General features: G+C 31.9%; 1 protein-coding gene across 2 annotated transcripts in view; it reads right to left on the bottom strand.

The window, feature by feature from the left end:
• Positions 1–11,192: 11,192 nt before the first annotated feature.
• LOC126887981 (microfibril-associated glycoprotein 4-like) overlaps positions 11,193–19,462 on the bottom strand; it is a 116,978-nt gene continuing 108,708 nt past the window's right edge. For both annotated transcript variants that reach the window (XM_050655953.1, XM_050655952.1), the window contains exon 6: positions 11,193–11,442. In XM_050655953.1, the coding sequence (XP_050511910.1) occupies positions 11,270–11,442 (173 nt within the window). In that variant the 3' untranslated portion in view covers positions 11,193–11,269. The remainder of the gene's footprint in view (positions 11,443–19,462) is intronic.

Here is a 19,462-nt window from a genome sequence, read left to right as displayed (position 1 = left end):
TGACTTTCCATTACTGCCATGTTTATTATAAATATGGCAATAATGAAAAGTCACATTCTAATGTTTTGACAGTTCTCTTACGTCAAAAATTTTAACCTACGTAATAACGTTTTTGTAGTAAAAATACTATACCCGTGCAACCACGTCACAATAGAAGACGCGTGTAACGGCGGGTTAAAGACAGATCACATGCTATGATTTGTTGTGGCGAATATTCTTGAGTTTAGGTTGATTTCATGTAATCGAATGAACTATCTTTTAGTAAAGTCGTCCCAGGAACGCAACTCATCATTATTGGCAATATCATTTTAAAGTCTTCTACTTTAAAGTGTATAATACATGTCTGAATTGCCGATATAAATGAGTCAAATTAAATAAATTATTATAAGAATTTTTTACTAAGCAGCAACATTTTTGTTTAATCTAGTATTATTTTGTATTTTGACAACGACACCCGACTTGAGCGTCGAAACGTTAATAAAATAATTTTTTTGGTAAAATTGTGGCTTATTCCCCATTTAAAATAGTTTACTAAAAATATTTATAGAGAGACCCGATTTACGTTGCCATATGGCAACGCTAGGATAAAATGGGTTAAAATAAGCTTCTAGACAAGGCAAACTCCGAATATACAAACAGTAATTGGACCCACAGTAGTCCATGCATGCGAAACATGGACATTAAATAAGATGAAAAAGGGGATACTCTGGGAAGATGGGAAAGGAAAATATTGAGAAGCGTATTAGGTGGACGAAAAAAAGGAGACGATTGGGAGAGAAGAACCAACAACGAATTAATGGCTTGTACCGGGTGTCCCAATAAGAATGGCTCTCGACCATATCTCAGGAACCGTTTATAGTACAGCTTTAAAAAAATATTTATAACAAAAGCTTCCTCGGGAAAAGCTTGGAAATTATTTTCATAATTGTAGGTCCACCGCTAGAGGGCGTAATTGAATATCAAAAATTAAAAAATCAAAATTATACAAAATTTACTTAATGAATGGCACTGGAAATCCAATCATCGTATTCTTCATATTTTTCTGCGCATATCTGATTTCACAAGTTTTAGTCTACCTTTGCAAATAGGGGGTGGGGGTGAGTGGGAACCTTCTTATGAAAAAATGGCTGTAGGTCCAGTTCTGTAAATCGAATTTTGCATACTTGGTCTCGTTGAAAACAGCTCTTTTTCGTCAATGTAAGTGTCTTATTTTCGAAATAGCGTATTTACAACAAATTTTTATTTTATAGTATTTTTATTTACTTGGTATGTTAGAAATATTATTTCTAACAATAATTATTAAAGCTAATTGGCTATCCTCAAAGCCATAAATTTCACAAAAAGAAGAAGAAGAAGAAGAAGAAGAAGAAGAAGAAGAAGAAGAAAAATAAATAAAAAAGTAAACAAAAATCCTACGCATTACTGCACCCTTCCTCGAGGCACTTACGAAATTTTTTCAAAATTGCAAAAATTTTCATCAAATTATTGCGAAAAAGGATAAAATGTGAGATTCTATCTAACGGCGCGACTACTCGCGGGTTAAGGCTATGGGTACATAATTCGCAAATATTTTACGTGTATCCCTACTTTTTCTGTCTTTACACGGCAAATTACGTGTAGTAAAATTTACACTGGTATGAATATGTAAACATTACTAGAATGTCATTCTACTTGAAAAGGTCATCATTAATTTAAAGAGATGGGTTTTGAATGTTCTTGGATAACTGTTATTTTTATAATTGCAAATTATTCATTGAGTTAATAAATGTGATATTTTTTTCACTAACTATGTATTCAGTGATTGTAATAATTTATTTGTACAACAAAGACTAATACTCAATCGAGAAAAGAGGAAAAGTGTTAAAGTGATTGTTTAATAATATATTGTTATGGAACGCTTACAATTTTGAACATCTTTAACAACAAAATATTTGGATCACATGATATATTATCCTGATGTATTCTCTGCTTGGATCTTCCACAAATAATATACAATAAATAACTTTTTATTAAGTTCACGTCTTAAATCAAATATTTATCAAATACATTATATATCAATAATATTTAATCAATAACTCAACATATTCCCGATGCAATGTCAAATATTTAAAATTTTCACTGATTGTCAGTGTCTGACTGACAATAATATGCTGACAATATTATATTCGGCTGAGTGCGTTTTAAGACAAAGATAGATTTGGAAAATATTACCACGGCATTGTGTTTATTTTTTTCGAATCCTGAAAAAACCAATAAATATTTTTAAAAAATTTAAACGCAGAATGAAAGACTAAATTATTACCGAGGGCCGAAAGTCCCTTAGAATAAATAAAAAGTTTATTTTGAATGATATATTTGAAATTAAAAATCACACTAAATTTTCTCTTAGTTTTTCACCCCTGTAACTTATTAAAATAAACATTATAGAAGTTCCCAGGGACTTTCGGCCCTCGCTAATAACGTGATCTTTCATTCTGCATTTACATTTTTCAAAAATACTTATTAGTTTTCTCAGGATTCGAAAAAAAAAATGAATCCCCATTTGAATAGCATTGCAGCCGAAAATACGTACCGATCCTCTTAAAAAATGTGTAAATTTTAAACAACTGTTAATGTCACTGGTAAACCAAGTTAAGGAAAAGTACTGTGCTATGGAAAAAACAAAGAAACATTTTCCAGATGTAAACGTATATAATTAATTAAAACAACAATAAGACAAACAGCACTATAAAACATAACAAAGAAATAAAAGCAACTACTTACTTAGTGACCCTAAATGTTCAAATTGTTGCCCATCATTTTTTATTTACTCCTTCAAGAGTAGATTGAACAGCAGTCTCAATTTCTGCTTTCGCAATGCTTTAAATGGCGTTTCGTATTCTCTAGTGCCCAACTACTAAAAGAAAAATCCAGGTCCAGATTAAACAAAATTATAAATCCACTGTGACCTTGAAACAACATCCTTGATATTGATGACATTCTTGACATCCTTGTAACTTTTAAAACCCGTTTGCACATTTGAAAAGAGCTTTAATGGAGCTTCCATTTTTTGCGCAGACAATTCAATGACTTTAATTTTGAAATTATGTCAAAATTAAATTAATTTCAAAATTAATGTCATTAAATTATCTGCGCAAAAAAATTGAAACAATCAATTAAACTTAATTTTTTGTGCTCTTTTCAAATGTGCAGACGAATTTTGAAAATATTAATATACAGGGTGTTGTTTCAATGTCACAATTATTTTAAATATTTTTTTTTTGTTAATCCGGACAGGAATTTTTCTTATGATTACTAAATGGGGGGTCGTTGTAATGTAGTAAATAAGTATTATATACAGGGTGTTTCATTAATAATTGTCCAAATGGTGTTTCATTAATAATTGTCCAAATAGTAACTGGAGAAACCTTAGCACAAACTACGAAGATTTAACATAAAACATTTAAATAAAATGTGGTTACTTACTCAGTTACAGGGTGTTTTATCTAAAAATTTAAAAATTATTTTTACTCAGCATTTTAAAAATATTCGACCTATCCTTTTCATACTTGGCAGAAAGTGCGACTACTGTATACCCTACTAAACTATGATACACAAACGTTTCTAGCTACTACCAGAGGCGTTCGACAGGGGATAGTGAACGGTTGACATAACTATTTTAGTACCAGTTTTAGATTCTCCGATACTTTCTACGTAAATAATATACTCTTCATTGGTAACGATAAAGTCATTAGTTTTCGAGATATCTGAGGTTAAATATGAAACGGCACAGTTATTTTGATTAATTTATGAAATAATTCATAGTATGGTTAAAATTTAAAAATTATTTGTACCCAGTAATTTAAAGCTATTTGGCGTATCCTTATCATACTTGGCAGAAAGTGTAGGTTCTGTACACCCTACTAAATTAAGATAAATACACGTTTCTAGCTACTACCAGAGGCGTACGACAGGGGTTAGTGGCTGGTTGACCCTTCCCAAATTCTACGCCAATGACGAAATTACTATTTTAGTGTAATTTTTTGATTTTCCAATACTTTTTATGTAAATAATATACTGTTCATTTGTAACGATAAAATGATTAGTTTTCGAGATATTTGAAATTAAAAATGAAGCGACACAATACATTAATCAAAATAACCGTGTCGTTTCATTTTTTTACTTCAAAGATCTCGAAAACTAATGACTTTATCGTTACGAACGAAGAGTATATTATTTTCATAAAAAGTATTGGAGAATCCAAAAATTGAACTAAAATAGCAATTCCGCCAGTGGCGTAGAATTTGGAAAGGGTCAACCATACACTTTCCCCAGTTGTACGCCTCTGGTAATAGCCAGAAACGTTTGTTTATCATAATTTATTAGGGTGTATAGTAGTGGCACTTTTGGCCAAGTATGAAAAGGATACGTCAAATAGTTTTAAAATTCTGAGCAAAAATAGTTTTTAAATTTTTAGATAACACCCTGTAACTCAGTAAGGAACCACATTTTATTTAAGTGTTTTAGGTTAAATCTTCGTATTTTGTGCTAAGGTTTCTCCAGTTACTATAAATATGGTCAATTATTAATGAAACATCCTGTATAGTAAGTTTAATAATTTATTATTAAAAGTTAATAATACCTTGCTTTTTAATCAGAGTTCTTAAAAATTTTAATATAATTTAAAATTAGTCATTAAATTGTCTGCCTCACGCCCAAACACGCCTCAAACACATCGGCACACTATCAAATAATTTGATAAACACGTGAAATTTGACAAATGATTTGATCACAGGGCCCTTTAGTTAGCCTTCGGGCCGCATAAAGACGCTAGAGGCCAGCACGCGGCCCGAGGGCCGCAAGTTGAGTATCACTGATCTATAATCTAGAGAATACGAAACGCCATTCAAAGCATTGCGAAAGCAGAAATTGAGACTGCTGTTCAATCTACTCTTGAAAGAGTAACTCGAACATCGAAAATGATGGGCAACAATTTGAACATTTAGGTCGTCATTAAGTGAGTAGTTGCTTTTATTTCTTTGTTATATTTTATAGTGCTGGTTGTTTTATTGTGGTTTTAATTAATTATATACGTTTACATCTGGAAAATGTTTCTTTGTTTTTCCCATAGCACACTACTTTTCCTTAACTAGGTTTAACGGTGACATTAACAGTTGTTTAAAATTTACACGTTTCTTAAGATATCTCGAGATAGAAAAAGGTATCGACATGTGGTGTTCGCTATTATGTTGCTAATTTGATCCAATTTTGTAATAAATGATTAAAAATGCATACTTATGTTTAATATTCTTCAAAGAAAACTAGATTTCCGAAAATATTTAAATAACGCCTCCTAGCTTGCATATTACTGCATAGGCTATTTCGAAAATAAGACACTTACATTGATGTAAAAGAGCTATTTTCAACGAGACCAAGTATGCAAAATTCTATTTACAAAACCGGACTTACAGCCATTTTTTCGTAGGAAGGATCCCACTCACCCCCAAATCTTATTTGCAAAGGTAGACTTAAACTTGTGAAATCAAATATGCGCAGAATTTTATGAAGAATACGATGATCGAATTTACAGTGCCCTTTCATTAGGTAAATTTTGTAAAATTTTGATTTTTTTATTTGTGATATTCAATTACGCCCTCTAGCGGTGGACCCACAATTATGAAAATAATTTCCAGGCTTTTCCCGAGGCAACTTTTGTTATAAATATATTTTTCTCAAAGCTGTACTATAAACGGTTCCTGAGATATGGTCGAGAGCCATTCTTATTGGGACACCCAGGCACGTAGCCAAGGGAGGGGTCCATGGGGTCCGGACCCCTCCCAAAACTGTCTCAACTTTGGTACCAAGGCAGCAAGTTTGTTCCCAAGTCACTATTATTTTTTTGGAAAAATAAGCGAAATTATTATTACTTTTTACTAAGAATATTTCTATTTTTATTTAGTGTACGGATCAATTTATATCCAATTTAAACATCAGATTTATCAAAAACGAAAGTATTCTATCAGCATTTTAAATTCTTTTACCTTTTACTTTTTATACAAGACCAGCTGTATCTACTCTTTTCTATGGAATTCTATATTTCGTTAGTAGTCACTAACATTTTCAGGGACGCTAAAATGATATTAAAGAAATAATGGTGAAATTAGGCATTAAAAAGGACTTACTAGGGAGAGATTGTCGTCATATATGTAGACGTTATATCTTACCCTAGTAAGTTGTTTTTAATACCTAATTTCATCATTGTAGCTTTAATATCATTTTAGCGTCCCTGATGATGTTAGTGACTAAAAATAACAAAATATAGGATTCCGTTCTACATTCCGATTCCGTTCATTCTATCTTGCACTTAGTAAAAGTATTTTGAAAAATTTTAAAAATGTAAGTTTTACATGGTTAAAATATTTTAAATTTAGAAACATTTGTCCGCAGATTGCTCGTTTACACTGTACACAAAAGTTTGTTGTCATTCTTCTTGGGCACGCTAGGGCATAAGTAGCATACTGTCCGTTTTCTTTCGATAGGATTATTCGGTTGAGAAACTGATTGTATTTAGGATTTCGTTTATGTCGTGTTGAATATTGCGCCGTCAATTTAATATGGTTAATATTTTTCGCATCTATGACTCAGCAATGCTTTTGCCCAAATAAAACATAAACTGAGAATGGAAAGCTGGCTGTGGTTTCCTATTTGTTTTGCGCGAATTATGGAAATATATCATATATTATATATGATTGATAGTACTTATGTTTATTATCTCTTAAAAAACACGCAGTATCAGTATGCATGGTAATATTACGGTTTATACGATGGACCGATTTTGTCAATTCCTTCACATAAAAAATTGTAAGAGGTAATAATCCTCCGGTATCGAAGTTTTTGCTAATATAAGGACTGGCATCAATCATATATTTGGAGAATGAATCGCAAAGCATAGCAATCTTCATGCTTGTACATAGACGGCTTATGTTACTATCGTTAACACTAAAGCGTCGTAATATTTACAACAGGATCCCTAATTCACACACTTCTGCACAAAATTTAACTGACGCTTATATACCAACGTTACTCTACTCTTACTCTTACTCTAGTACTAAAGAACTCTGGAACCCAAGTTCTTGGGATTTTCCGTTGCTCAGAAATTTCGCAAAAAAATAATTCGGCCGCTTATATTTTAAGAGTATTAGTATTCCAGGGTTAAAATAGTTTGTTTTTTTTCAAATTTTGCATATGGATCTAAAATTTATTCTGAATATTTTTCAATTCCTCACCACCCAATCGAACAAAAAATTTGAGATATGTTTGGACCCCCCTCGAGCACATTTCCTGGCTACGTGCCTGGAGACACACGGTAAAAAGAACCTACCATCACCAGGTTCTTAAAGTCACAAAAAATCGGATGGTTGGGATATATAGAAATAATGGCAGTGACCAGAATGTATAAACTAGTAATGACCAGAAAACTCATCGGTCCCAAAAGAAGAGGTAGACCCAGAACGAGGGGGAATAATAACGTGGAGGTGGGGGACTGGAAAAGAAAAGCACATAATAGAAGTGAATTGAGAAATATTGTTAATCAGGTACTTCAAAGTAGTGAAGAATTTTGTATATGCTTAAGTTTGAGTTTTGTTTAAAATAATTAGTTAATCTTGTGATACTGTTTTATAAAGATGCTCTAGGTCTTAACGACGTTCTACACTTTCGTTGCAGGGTATGCCTCTCAAAGGAAAGGGGGGAAACTTATATGCAAGCGAAAGTTGGTAACAATGCATTTATAGCAGAATACTCTAATCATAGGTTTCAGTATTGAATACTTTATAAAAATAAATTATAATAAATTACGGAAATTACGGAATTAATTATAATAAATAAATTAAAAATAAATGGTACGGTAAACAATCCTCATTTTTTAATATGTTATTCCTTACAAAAAAAAACTTTAATTTAAGCACAAATAATTAAAAATCGTAAAATCGTAAATTCCCATAAGAGCCCATGTTAAAACTTAACTCTGACCCTTAATAGTAATTAAACGACACGGTAATTTTTTTTAAATCAAGTCTTAGTTTTTTGAAGTAAACTATAACATACTAAAATTTCATGCAAATCCTTAATTCTTTGCCGAAGGTGTAGAACGTCGTTAACGACCTGTTCTGCATGTAAATAAATATAGGCTATTGATTATGTACTATAGAAAGGAACTACAACGTTAACGGGGTTTTATTATTTCATATGGTCCATGAATCTCTCTATATGAAAAAACCGCGGAGTGCTACCATTTAAAGGGGTGCGTTTTTGAGAAATGGGTGAATTAGTCCCTGGGCACACGTTACATAAGGGTGAGTTCTATGCACTTTTGGTACAAACACGTCTACATAAAAATTGTTCCTGGTTAAATTTCCTATCTAAATATAACATTTTAAAGTCAAACGTACTTTTTTTTACAAAAATATATTCAAAAGAAAAAGCACAAAGAAACCCAAAAGAAAAAAATTTTGTTTTTTGTCCCATAACTTTTGTCTTCGGGGATATAGGTATAGACATTGCTTCACAGTAAGAGGAATAGAAATCAATTACCTTTAAAATGTTCTATTGTATAATGTTATATTATACCACTTCTTTTAAAGAGGTGATCTTTTTCAAGACTTTATACTTTTAACGAGTTTTTATATTTTTTACGATTATTTTTTAAATTTCCCATTATACATTTTTTTTCTACATTTAGGTATATATTATATAATAAACAAAGAAAGCTTATTCTGTTTACTTTAAAATGGTGTATTATAAAAAATTCTAGGATTATTTTTGAATAATATTCTTTTTCAAAATATAATAAGTACTTGCAACGATTTTTGATTATAGGATTATTTTTTTAAATTCCTCATTATAACTTTTTTATGTGATTGTGTGTTATGATTGAATCTTATTTTTTATAGGTAATTCTTTGGATCCACTTGACTCGGCCAGGCAAACTAAAAAATATGGATTAATTCCAATATTTACTGTCAAAGCACTTGCACCACAAGGTTTGCTTGAAAAAATAGCATGTAAATGTACGAAAGAGTGTACAAAAATTCCGGTTGTAGGAAAATAGGAATTAGTTGTTCAATATTCTGCAAAGGGTGCATGTGCATGGGTACTAATTGTGGGAACTCAAAGATAACTGAGGTGTCAGAGGAAGATATTGAAGCTAATGCTAACGAAGAGATGGACTTTGATTTTGAAAATTTTTTAAATGTCAACGTTTAAATAATTTTAACTGAAGTGATGTTTTCTAAGATTAATGTTTATGTAATTTTTGTAAAAGAAATAATTTTAAATAATACAGGTACAAAAATATCAAAGAATCACTCGGTTTCCATTACATATTATTTAAATATAGATGATACACCATTTTAAAGAACAGAAAGTAAGCCCTCTTTATTGAGCAATATATAGTATATTCATGAACAAGAAAAAAAAAGTTATAATGAGAAATTTCAAAAATAATCTTAAAAAAATGTAGAGAATAATATTTTTTTATATTGGGTATTATATAATATATAATATATAATATATATTATATAATATATAATATTTAATATATAATATATAATATATAATATATAATATATAATATAATATTATATTATACATATATAATAATATATTATTTTTATATTATATTATAAAAAATCATTAAAAGTATAAAACCTTGAAAAACCATAATCTCTTTAAAAAAAGTCGTACAACGTTATACAGTAGACCATTTTAAAGGTAATTGATTTCTATTCCTATTACGTGTACCATTGCATATACCTAAAGCTACGTAGAAAAAAGTTACAGAACAATATTTGCGAAATAACAAGGAAAATTGCCCAAAATTGCTGTGAGTGGCGAACTGTGAAAAATCATATTTCGAAAACTATAAATCCTACTTACCTCTACTAAACAACATTTTAAAGAAGAAATATATAGGCTTTTTTTCTGTAAAGCAATGTCTATACCTATATCTTCGTGGACAAAAGTTATGTGACAACAAACAAAATTTCTTTCTTTTGGGTTTCTTTGTGCTTTTTCTTTTGAATATATTTTTGTAAAAAAAAGTACCATTGACTTTAAAAAGTGATATTTAGATAGAAAATTTAACCAGGAACAATTTTTATGTAGCTATGTTTGTACCAAAAGTGCATAGAACTCGCCCTAATGTAACCTGTTCCCAGGGACTAATTCACCCATTTCTCAAAAACGCACCCCTATAAATGGTAGCACTCCGCGGTTTTTTCATATATAGATGTCCATTGACCATATGAAATAATAAAACCCCGTTAACGTTGTAGTTCCTTTTAGCTATCTTATTTTGAATATAATCAATAGCCTAATATATTATACAGTGCTAGTCAAAAGTCCGTACCCCCCCTCGTATCTTTTGAACGGTTATACCTATAATAGTGAAATTTGGAGGAAGGAAATAAACGGACATAAGCTTCTTAACTAGTTATGACAGGTGACGTAATAGTGACAGATGACGTTACAGAGCCACTGTGACCGATAATTTTAAATAGGACCTTATGGTAAGTGATACCTCGTTTGAAAGGTATTTAGAATACCTATTCAGTCATACTAATTTTTTTGAGTTTAGGTTGATTTTGATTTTGGTGAATAAATTAAATAAATATAATATTGTAGTTTCGAATTTAATTAATAAAAATTCAAATGTCCGCCTATGAATTTTTTGGCAAAAAAGTTGACGTTTTTTAATTCTCTAGTAGTTTTTACGTCAACGTCAACCTGTTTGACAAGTAATCATAGGCGGAATTTTGAATTTTTATTAATTAAATGCGAAACTACAATCTTATATTTATTTCATTTGTTCATCAAAATTAGCTTAAACTCAAACAAAATTAGTATGACTGAATAGGTATTTTCAATACCTTTCAAACGAGGTATCACTTGCCATAAGGTCCCATTTAAAATTATCGGTCACAGTGGCTCTGTAACGTCATCTGTCACTATTACGTCACCTGTCATGACTAGTTAAGAAGCTTACGTCCGTTTATTTTCTTCCTCCAAATTTCACTATTATAGGTATAACCGTTCAAAAGATACGAGGGGGGGTACGGACTTTTGACTAGCACTGTATATATGTAAAATTTTCATACGATTTTTAAAAGATGTAATATAATAATTTTTAAGGAAAATAAAATACATGAAATAAATATGCTTAAAAATTTAATTTGAAATAATATTACATAAAGGGAAATATTTAGTGATGCACATTATTGTTTTATTATAACTACGATTCTCCAAATGGCCTGATCATCATTCTGGAACCAGCCAAGTTTACGTGTGCGTTTTTCAGAGGATACCAATCAAGGCCATGTGCTTCATATATACCAGGAAGTACTATTGTCATATACTTTCCATTTAAGTTGCTGTCATGACAATTTAAATACCACCAAGCACCTTCTACAAAAAACAATTAAATTGAAATTATTAGAAAGAGATTATTATATTATACAGAAATTAATATGGTAGGGGATCCCAAGCCGGGATTTTTGCAGTTACTTGAGCGCGTCAGATTATCATATGGGGAGAAACCTAGTACCCTGCAGATATACCTCTACCATATATTGGCTCTTAACACAGGGAAATTCGTTAAAGTGGACCCGAAAAAAAAATCTATCCTTAAAAAAACTCGAAATTGTCAGATTAAGATAAAGGAAGTTAAGTACATGCAAAAGAGTGTATATTAAAAAAACCGACAATTTGAGCAGGGCGTAAGGAAATGGGTGAGTCACAAAGTTTGACAAGAAAAAAGCGAATATTTCGCGAAATGAATGACACATCGAAAATCTAAAAAATATGTGCTCAATATTTTTTAAAAATTTATGGAATCACACCAAACACGACTTCCCACGGAGAGGGGTGGGGTAAATTTAATATTTTAAATACGACGCGAAATTACATCAGATCAAAAAACTGTAAAATACACTTATTTATTATTTTTGAAAAATCTATTGAATGGCACCAAACACGACCCCCACGGAGTTGGGGTGGGGGTTACTTTAAAATAATAAATAGGAGCCCCCATTTTTTATTGAAGATTTGGATTCCCTACGAAAAAATAAGTAACTTTTATTCGAAAAATTGTTTCGAATTATGCATAGATGGCGTTATAATCAGAAAAAACGATTGTTGGAAATGGAAAATTTAATTAAAAAATGGCAAGCGCCCACTAACATGGAAAACTTTACTTAACTATTTTTGGTTCTAGGACCTACTCTTCAAAACCCAATAGGTCAACATAACGCTCGAGTGACTGCACATTTAGCATACTTTTCTCCCCTACTATTAGATTAGAAATCAACTATCACTGGATTTATACTAAATTTACAATCAAGATGCAGTAGAATAAACAAATATATGCAGGGTATCCAGAAACTCTCCCCACAAAATAAGACCACAGATCCTGCAGATAATTTTAAGACAATTTAACCCATTTCACCTAGTCCGAAGATGATTTCTAAGGGAGCTAGAGCTCTTTAAAGATGGCGTCGTGTAATTAGTTTTTTTTTTAAATACCTCCAGAACGCTACTATTTAGAAAAACCAAAATTTGTACGCCTATTTATCTTCCAGAGGTAAATCGATTCCATCAATTTCTAATTTCTAGTACCGGTCATAAGTGCCCGTTTTGTATAGGGCCACGGATATTTTATCGCATAACTTTGTTGTCTTTAACTAAATAGCATGTTTGATGCTGGATTATTAAATTTTGATGTAGTATAGTACTAAAAGTTACTCTTACTTTAAGTCGGTAGGATGCACCGTTTTCTAGAAAAATCAATGTGAAAATTGTTTGTTTTTTTTTAATTTCCGGAGGTAAATCGATTTCATTAATTGCGAATTTCTAGTACCGATCAGAGGCGTCCGTTGTGAGTATGACAAGGTCATTGTATCGCATAACTTTTTTTCTTTAGTTTTTTAGCAATTTTGACACTAGATTATTGAATTATAAGGTATTCAAGTACTAAAAGTTATTCTTACTTTAAGTCGATAGAAAATACTATTTTAGTTTGAAACATTTTTCCAATTTTTTTTCAAATTCAAAAAACGAAAAATTTTCAAATAAATTTTTCTAGAAAACGGTGCATCTTAGCGAGTTATATGTAGCTAGAGTATCTTTTAATACTAGAATACATCACAATTTAATAATACAGTGTTAGAAATGTTTAAAAGTTAAAGACCAAAAAGGTAAAAGAAGATAAATAAGTGTACCCGTTTTCGTTTTTCTAAATCGAAGCGTTCTGATCTCTAGCTCCCCTAGGAATCATTTTCGGACTAGGTAAATTGGGATAAATTGTCTTAAAATTATCTGAGGAATCTCCGGTCCTCGTTAGTCGAGAAAGTTTCTGGACACCCTGCATAACGGTAATATAGCTATGGTGAGATGTAACGGAAAACTATCGCAACCTATCAAGTATGAAACGGGGATTAGACAAGGAGATTCACTGAGCCCATTAATATTTAATCTGATAATGGATGAAATCATAAAGAAAGTTAAAAGAGACGAGGATATATAATAGTAGAAAAGGAAATAAAGATCATATTCTACGCCGACGACGCCATAACAACAGCCGAAAATGAAGATGACCTACAAAGGTTAATTAATAATTAACACCTTGGGTACCGACCATTAAACTAATAACTTGTAATTTTGTACCAAATATTGTTTGTACCATTTGGTACCACAGACGCCATGGAAGCCGGCGTCTCACACGGTACTACAGTAATTTTTTGTGTGAGATGCCGGCATCTCACACGGTAGCCAAGGTGTTAAAGACGGCATATACAACATGGCGCTCGTATACAATATGGTGATCTCAACAGAGAAAACTAAATAGATAGTGATATCAACGGAACCGAGACGATGTAAACGCGTCGTAAACAACAAAATAGTAGAACAAGTGATGTAAACGAAATATCTGGGAACACAATTTTCAAGCTAGAGTGGAAAAAGAAGTACAAAATCAAGTGAGCGTGGCGAACAGAGCAGCAGGATATCTCAACAACACAATCTGGAGAAACAAATACCTCACAACGGAAACGAAAACCAGGATATATAAGTCAAGAACAGGACCCATAATAATATAGGTAAAACAAAAGAGTGCTGGAAATGGCAGAAATTAAAGTCTTGACGAAAAATAACAAACCAAATTCTAAAAGACAGTGTAAGAAGTGAGGAAACACAAGCGAGATGTGGTATAGAGGAAATAAACATGTGAACCAAAAGAAGAAAGTAGAATATAATTAGCACCTAGAAAGAAAGGCAGAAAATGTAATTATTAGGATAAAAATAGACGAAACCCTCTATTTTTATTTGCTTTCACGGTATACTCGGTGCAGAGTAAAAAATGATGTCGATTAAGATGAGTAAACGGCTAATATTTTAGTGGAATAAATTTTCAGCATCGCCCAATGGCATAAATATGCCTCAGGTTCACAGTTTACTTTAATCATTTTCAACACACTTCATCTTACCTTGTTAGAGGTCGCTAAAGGCATACGTTGGTAGAATTAAATATATTTACTAACGAATCGGTGCATTTTGGTGCAATTCCGTCTCCTTTCAAAGCCTCTTTGATAACGAGTAAACCTAGAAACACGTGTCAGGGAATGTCAAGAGACTTGAATTGAATCAAAACGAAACCGTCTATTTTTTATAAAATAGAATAATACGAATATAAAGAGAAACCCCCAAATAGAAGAACGACCGACGAAAATATGGTCAGAAAACGTTAATTCAATCTAAAAATCGAAGTAAAACAGGCATGAGCCTATTTAAAAAGTTGGAAGAAGAACAAGAAGAAATAAAAATTACACCCAAAACATATATTTTTAGTACATTTTCAATTCACAATATTCCCCTTTTGATATTTTCTTTACTAGTCTTCTTCACATCACCGTATTTAATGAGGCACTAATTTAATTTATTAGTCTATTGAAATTTTACATTTAGGGTTGCATTTCATAGAGGAGTCAATTTAATTTTTTTTTGTGTATACGGGGGTTCAGTAGAAGCTTAAATTCAAGCTTTTAGGGTCGCCACCCTTGTCCCCCGGCCGCCAATTTGAAAAAAGGGTGCGACGGGCTTTCGTGCTGTATCTCCTGAGGTAGCAATCCTACAGAAAATTTAATTACACGTAAAATGTAGGAAATTAAATTATATACAATTTTATATCCATTACTTTTTATCATCAAGTGACCAACAAAAAAGTTATAAACAAAAATAAGAGAAAATTTTGAAAGAAATTTCCTTTTGGAGGTTATAACTTTTTTTTTTCCTTTATTTCACAATAAAATAACATCATAGCTATTTTGTACAGGATTTTTCAACAAACAATTTCCACTATAAAGTTGTTTAATTTTATTTATTTATCTAGGTTTTACAGGGCTCCAAACGTGACCAGATTCTAGTATTATAATAGGAATACAATGTTGTTCGGAAGCTATTTATTTTATTTGTGGTATTTTTGTAATTAACCCTTCTAAATGAGAATTAAGAAATAAAATAAAAAAATAAAATAAAAGTTTCATTTTTATTCAGTTGCAATGCGAAGGCAAAACAATCTTATTTTTTAATTAGAATACGGAGCGCAGTCCAGCCCTCTGAATCGTCGATTTTCGACTCTTGTTGGAGTCTCATCGGAGAGAACGTAGGCCTGCTACTCCAGACTCCAATTGACCAACATCGACAGTTTATCCCCCACACCGCAACTGACGTGAATGGACTAGGTGACTAGCATCATCTGGCAATTGAAAGATGAAGTAGTTTTCAATCCTAATAGCAATATTACTAATATTTAAAAATATTAAAATATTACTAAAAGATTTTTAAGTCGAAAACTTATTGGTCCAATTCCTTGGTAACACCTCCATGGCTTCTAAAAATTGCAAGCCAGATGGATGCTGAAGCGAAGAACATAAGAGGGAATTCAAAAATTTACAATTCACGACCCCGTCTGTTCAGCTGGTAAATTCCAACAGAAAATGGACCTAGTTACTCAAAGAAGTAACGACCAATATAAAAATAAAAAAAAAACCATTTTTATTCAGTTGCAATGCGAAGTCAAAACAATCTTATTTTTCAATTAATAATAAAAAAACTTTATAAATAAAAACTTTAGGCTTACTTTTCTATCTATATATTTATGTATTATGATTTTAACATTTCTATGCTATTATTAAGCTATTTTTGACCCTTTTCCCCGCCACCTATGAGGTAGAGCCTGCAGGCGCGTTTTTTTTTTGGTGATATCCCCACTAGGCCTAATCCACGGACAATTTCTAGAAAAAATAATATTACTTATTAATATATGTTGAAAAAGATCTATCATAGTTATTCTTTTTTATTTTTTTTCGATGGTCCAGGCTGCAAATCAAGATCTGAAGCAGTATCCGGCGTGAATTTTTGTGGTATAATGAAAGTTAGTTGGCGTTGTTGTCGATAATTCATCTTCCAATTCATTTTCTTCGATAATTAATGTTGATACGTCCAAGATGTTGCTGCAACTTTCACCACCACAATGGAGCCACACTGCTGAACATTGAGGTCTGCTTTTCGGCAACCACATGCACTTCAAGTTTCCATTGCATCTACAAAAGATGAATTTATTAAGCTCGGAGGTACTGGAGGCTTGGAAGTTTGGATTGGTATAAAAATTTTTTCATGCTTATTCCAGCCCCAATCTTCTGGATCACAATGTTTACCGGGCCATGACTAAATCTGGTGATACACTCGGAGTCTGTGGTAACTAGCTGAATCTTGTGTTCAAGGAAGTGAGAAGAGATGAAATGCATTTTTTGTCACTGTTTTAGCGAATCGTTTGTATCTCAGGGTTTCAGAGAATCGTCTTTATTTCCGCCATATAAAGATACGAGAAACGTTCACCAACAACACTGAGCAAAGATGGCTCGACTTTCCCACTGACAAATAATTTTCCCCATTTGTTTTTTACAAATAAAATAACCGCCACTCATGATGCGCGCTTACAAAAAACACAAAATGTTTATCTAATCACAAAAATATAAATTTTACTCACAAGATCCTCTGTAGTGTTATCAATAGTAATACCACCAGTGATTCAATTTTCGCGATAAGTGTGTCGATTTACTTCTAAACGAAACTGAGTTGCTTGAAAACACCACGAGTCCGTAGGACGAGTGGTGTTTTCTTTAAGCAACTCAGTTGAGTTTAGAAATAAAAGACAGACTTATAGGATAAATTGAATCACGAGTGGTATTTTATTAGACTATTTCACGAACAAAGTGATAGGTCAAAAATTCAGTAGAATGAGAGGAAGGAATTTAATAATAATACATTTGATCTAGGTAACCCAAATCTACCCATTTTTTGAATAATTCACAATTAGTCATAATCATGAAATATTTATTATAAGTATAAATAATTTGTTATAATTATTTTTTACCTATAACAATAAATAGTTGAAGGCCCAGTCTTTTAGAATGAATGCTAGTCTCTCGTTGTTATTTTCTGCATCTAATTTGTAGTTGCGATCCACACAGAACATCATAAATTGTCTCCATATATAAGATTTAGATTTTCTTGTGTTACTCGGTATATTTTCTTCAATGTTTTGGTTTATAACTTCGTTTGAAGTATGTACCACCGAAACGACTCATTTTGACGGTAACAGCTACAATAATTTTTTTGGCAAACGTCAAACTTTGCTTTGCGATCGGTATCCATGGTTACGTCGTTGAAAACAGGAAGCTGATAGACCAATCAGAATTGAAAGACAGTTGGTGTTTTCGCGATAACACAAGCTGTATTTGGTTTGTGATTGGTCAGATTATGTGAAAATTTTAAGATGAGTGAAGTAGTCTATACAACTCAAAATATTTTTCACAATTTTTAATATGACTGTACGTTGTCAAATAGGCAGCACAACCGTAAGAATAAGTTAAATAGAGGGGAACCGACTGCTGGGCAATGAACTGTCAATACGGATGGAATAGGCACAAAGACAACTAATGCAGCCACGATACAAGAGAGAGGTCCTAGAGAGAGACAGACAAGGTGGTGGAAACTTTGACAGGCCGTGTAATTTGAGTTGCCTATATCAACTTAAATCGGGGAAATATAAAAGTCTAAATATAAAAGTAACATAAAAACATAATCAAGGACTTCTTCACTTTGTATAAAACAGTCACTAATTTAGTATTTAAATAGTTTTAAAATTATTTAACTCCCAAATACTTTAGGAAAGTAGATATTTGTTTTGATAAATACAAATAACAATTCTGAAAAGTATCTAAACACCAAGTATGGCACTGTGTACTCTATTTATCCCCTAAATACAAAAAAGTGGTTAAATTTTGAAATATGTACTGCCAGTCAGCATTAGGCCTTAGCCAAGTTAAAATATAAGTTAAAATATTCAACGAACTGTAAATACTGATTCAATCGGGTCCATTTATATAGGCAACTCAAATTACACGGCCTGTCAAATTCTCCACCACCTTGTCTGTCTCTCTCTAGGACCTCTCTCTTGTATGTTGGTGTCAATCTTGCTTCACTATTTGAATGGGACATGGCCATTCCATCCGTATTGACAGTTCATTGCTGCTGGGCCACTTAGGATAAATTAAAATAATAAAAGTAATAGCAGGTAAATATTCAGTCCGGTACGGAAAAAGAATGACGTAACTGAAAATTTTGTCAATTCCTGTTTATTGCGCAATTCACTTCTAAAATACTATGTACACTATAGGGTAGTTGCGTCGTTACTTGCGATGAAAATAAAAGCCATCGTTGTCAAAAAACAATCGCCATACCGATGATCCTGTACGATTATTCTTCATTTTTTGCTCTTCTGAAGAATTTTGCAGGTTGCGGTTGCGTCATTCTTCTTCTGGACCGGCGAACTTGTCCTCAATCAAGTTCTTGGGCCTTTTCTATATTATGGTTCTAAGTTTTATAGGGGGGGAAAGATTAAAAATAGATTAATAATAGCATAGGAATGTTGAAATCATAATAAATTGTATGAATAAAAAAATATATAGATAGAAAAGTAAGCCTAACGTTTTGTTTTTATTGTATCTCCATGAGCATTCGAGAATCTGGTCAAGTGTGGAGCGCTGTAAAACCTAGATAAATAAACAGAATTAAACAAATTTTTAGTGGAAATTGTTCACTGAAAAACCCTCTACGAAATTGCTAAAACGTTATTTTACTGTAAAATGAACTGAGAAAAAAATATAACCTCCAAAAGCAAACTTGTTAAAAAATTTTTACTTATTTATGTTGGTCACTTGACGATAAAAAGTAATAGAAACAAAATTGTAGAAAATTTATTTTGCTACCTTTTATGTTTTATGAGATTTTCCGTAGGGTTGGTAGTTTACGAGATACCGCGACAATCCTCTGCACCCCTTTTCCAAGATGGCGGCCGGGGATAAGGGTG

This window comes from Diabrotica virgifera, chromosome 7 (genome assembly GCF_917563875.1).
Source record: "Diabrotica virgifera virgifera chromosome 7, PGI_DIABVI_V3a".
NCBI lineage: Eukaryota > Metazoa > Arthropoda > Insecta > Coleoptera > Chrysomelidae > Diabrotica > Diabrotica virgifera.
This window is presented reverse-complemented; position numbering and strand designations above follow the sequence as displayed.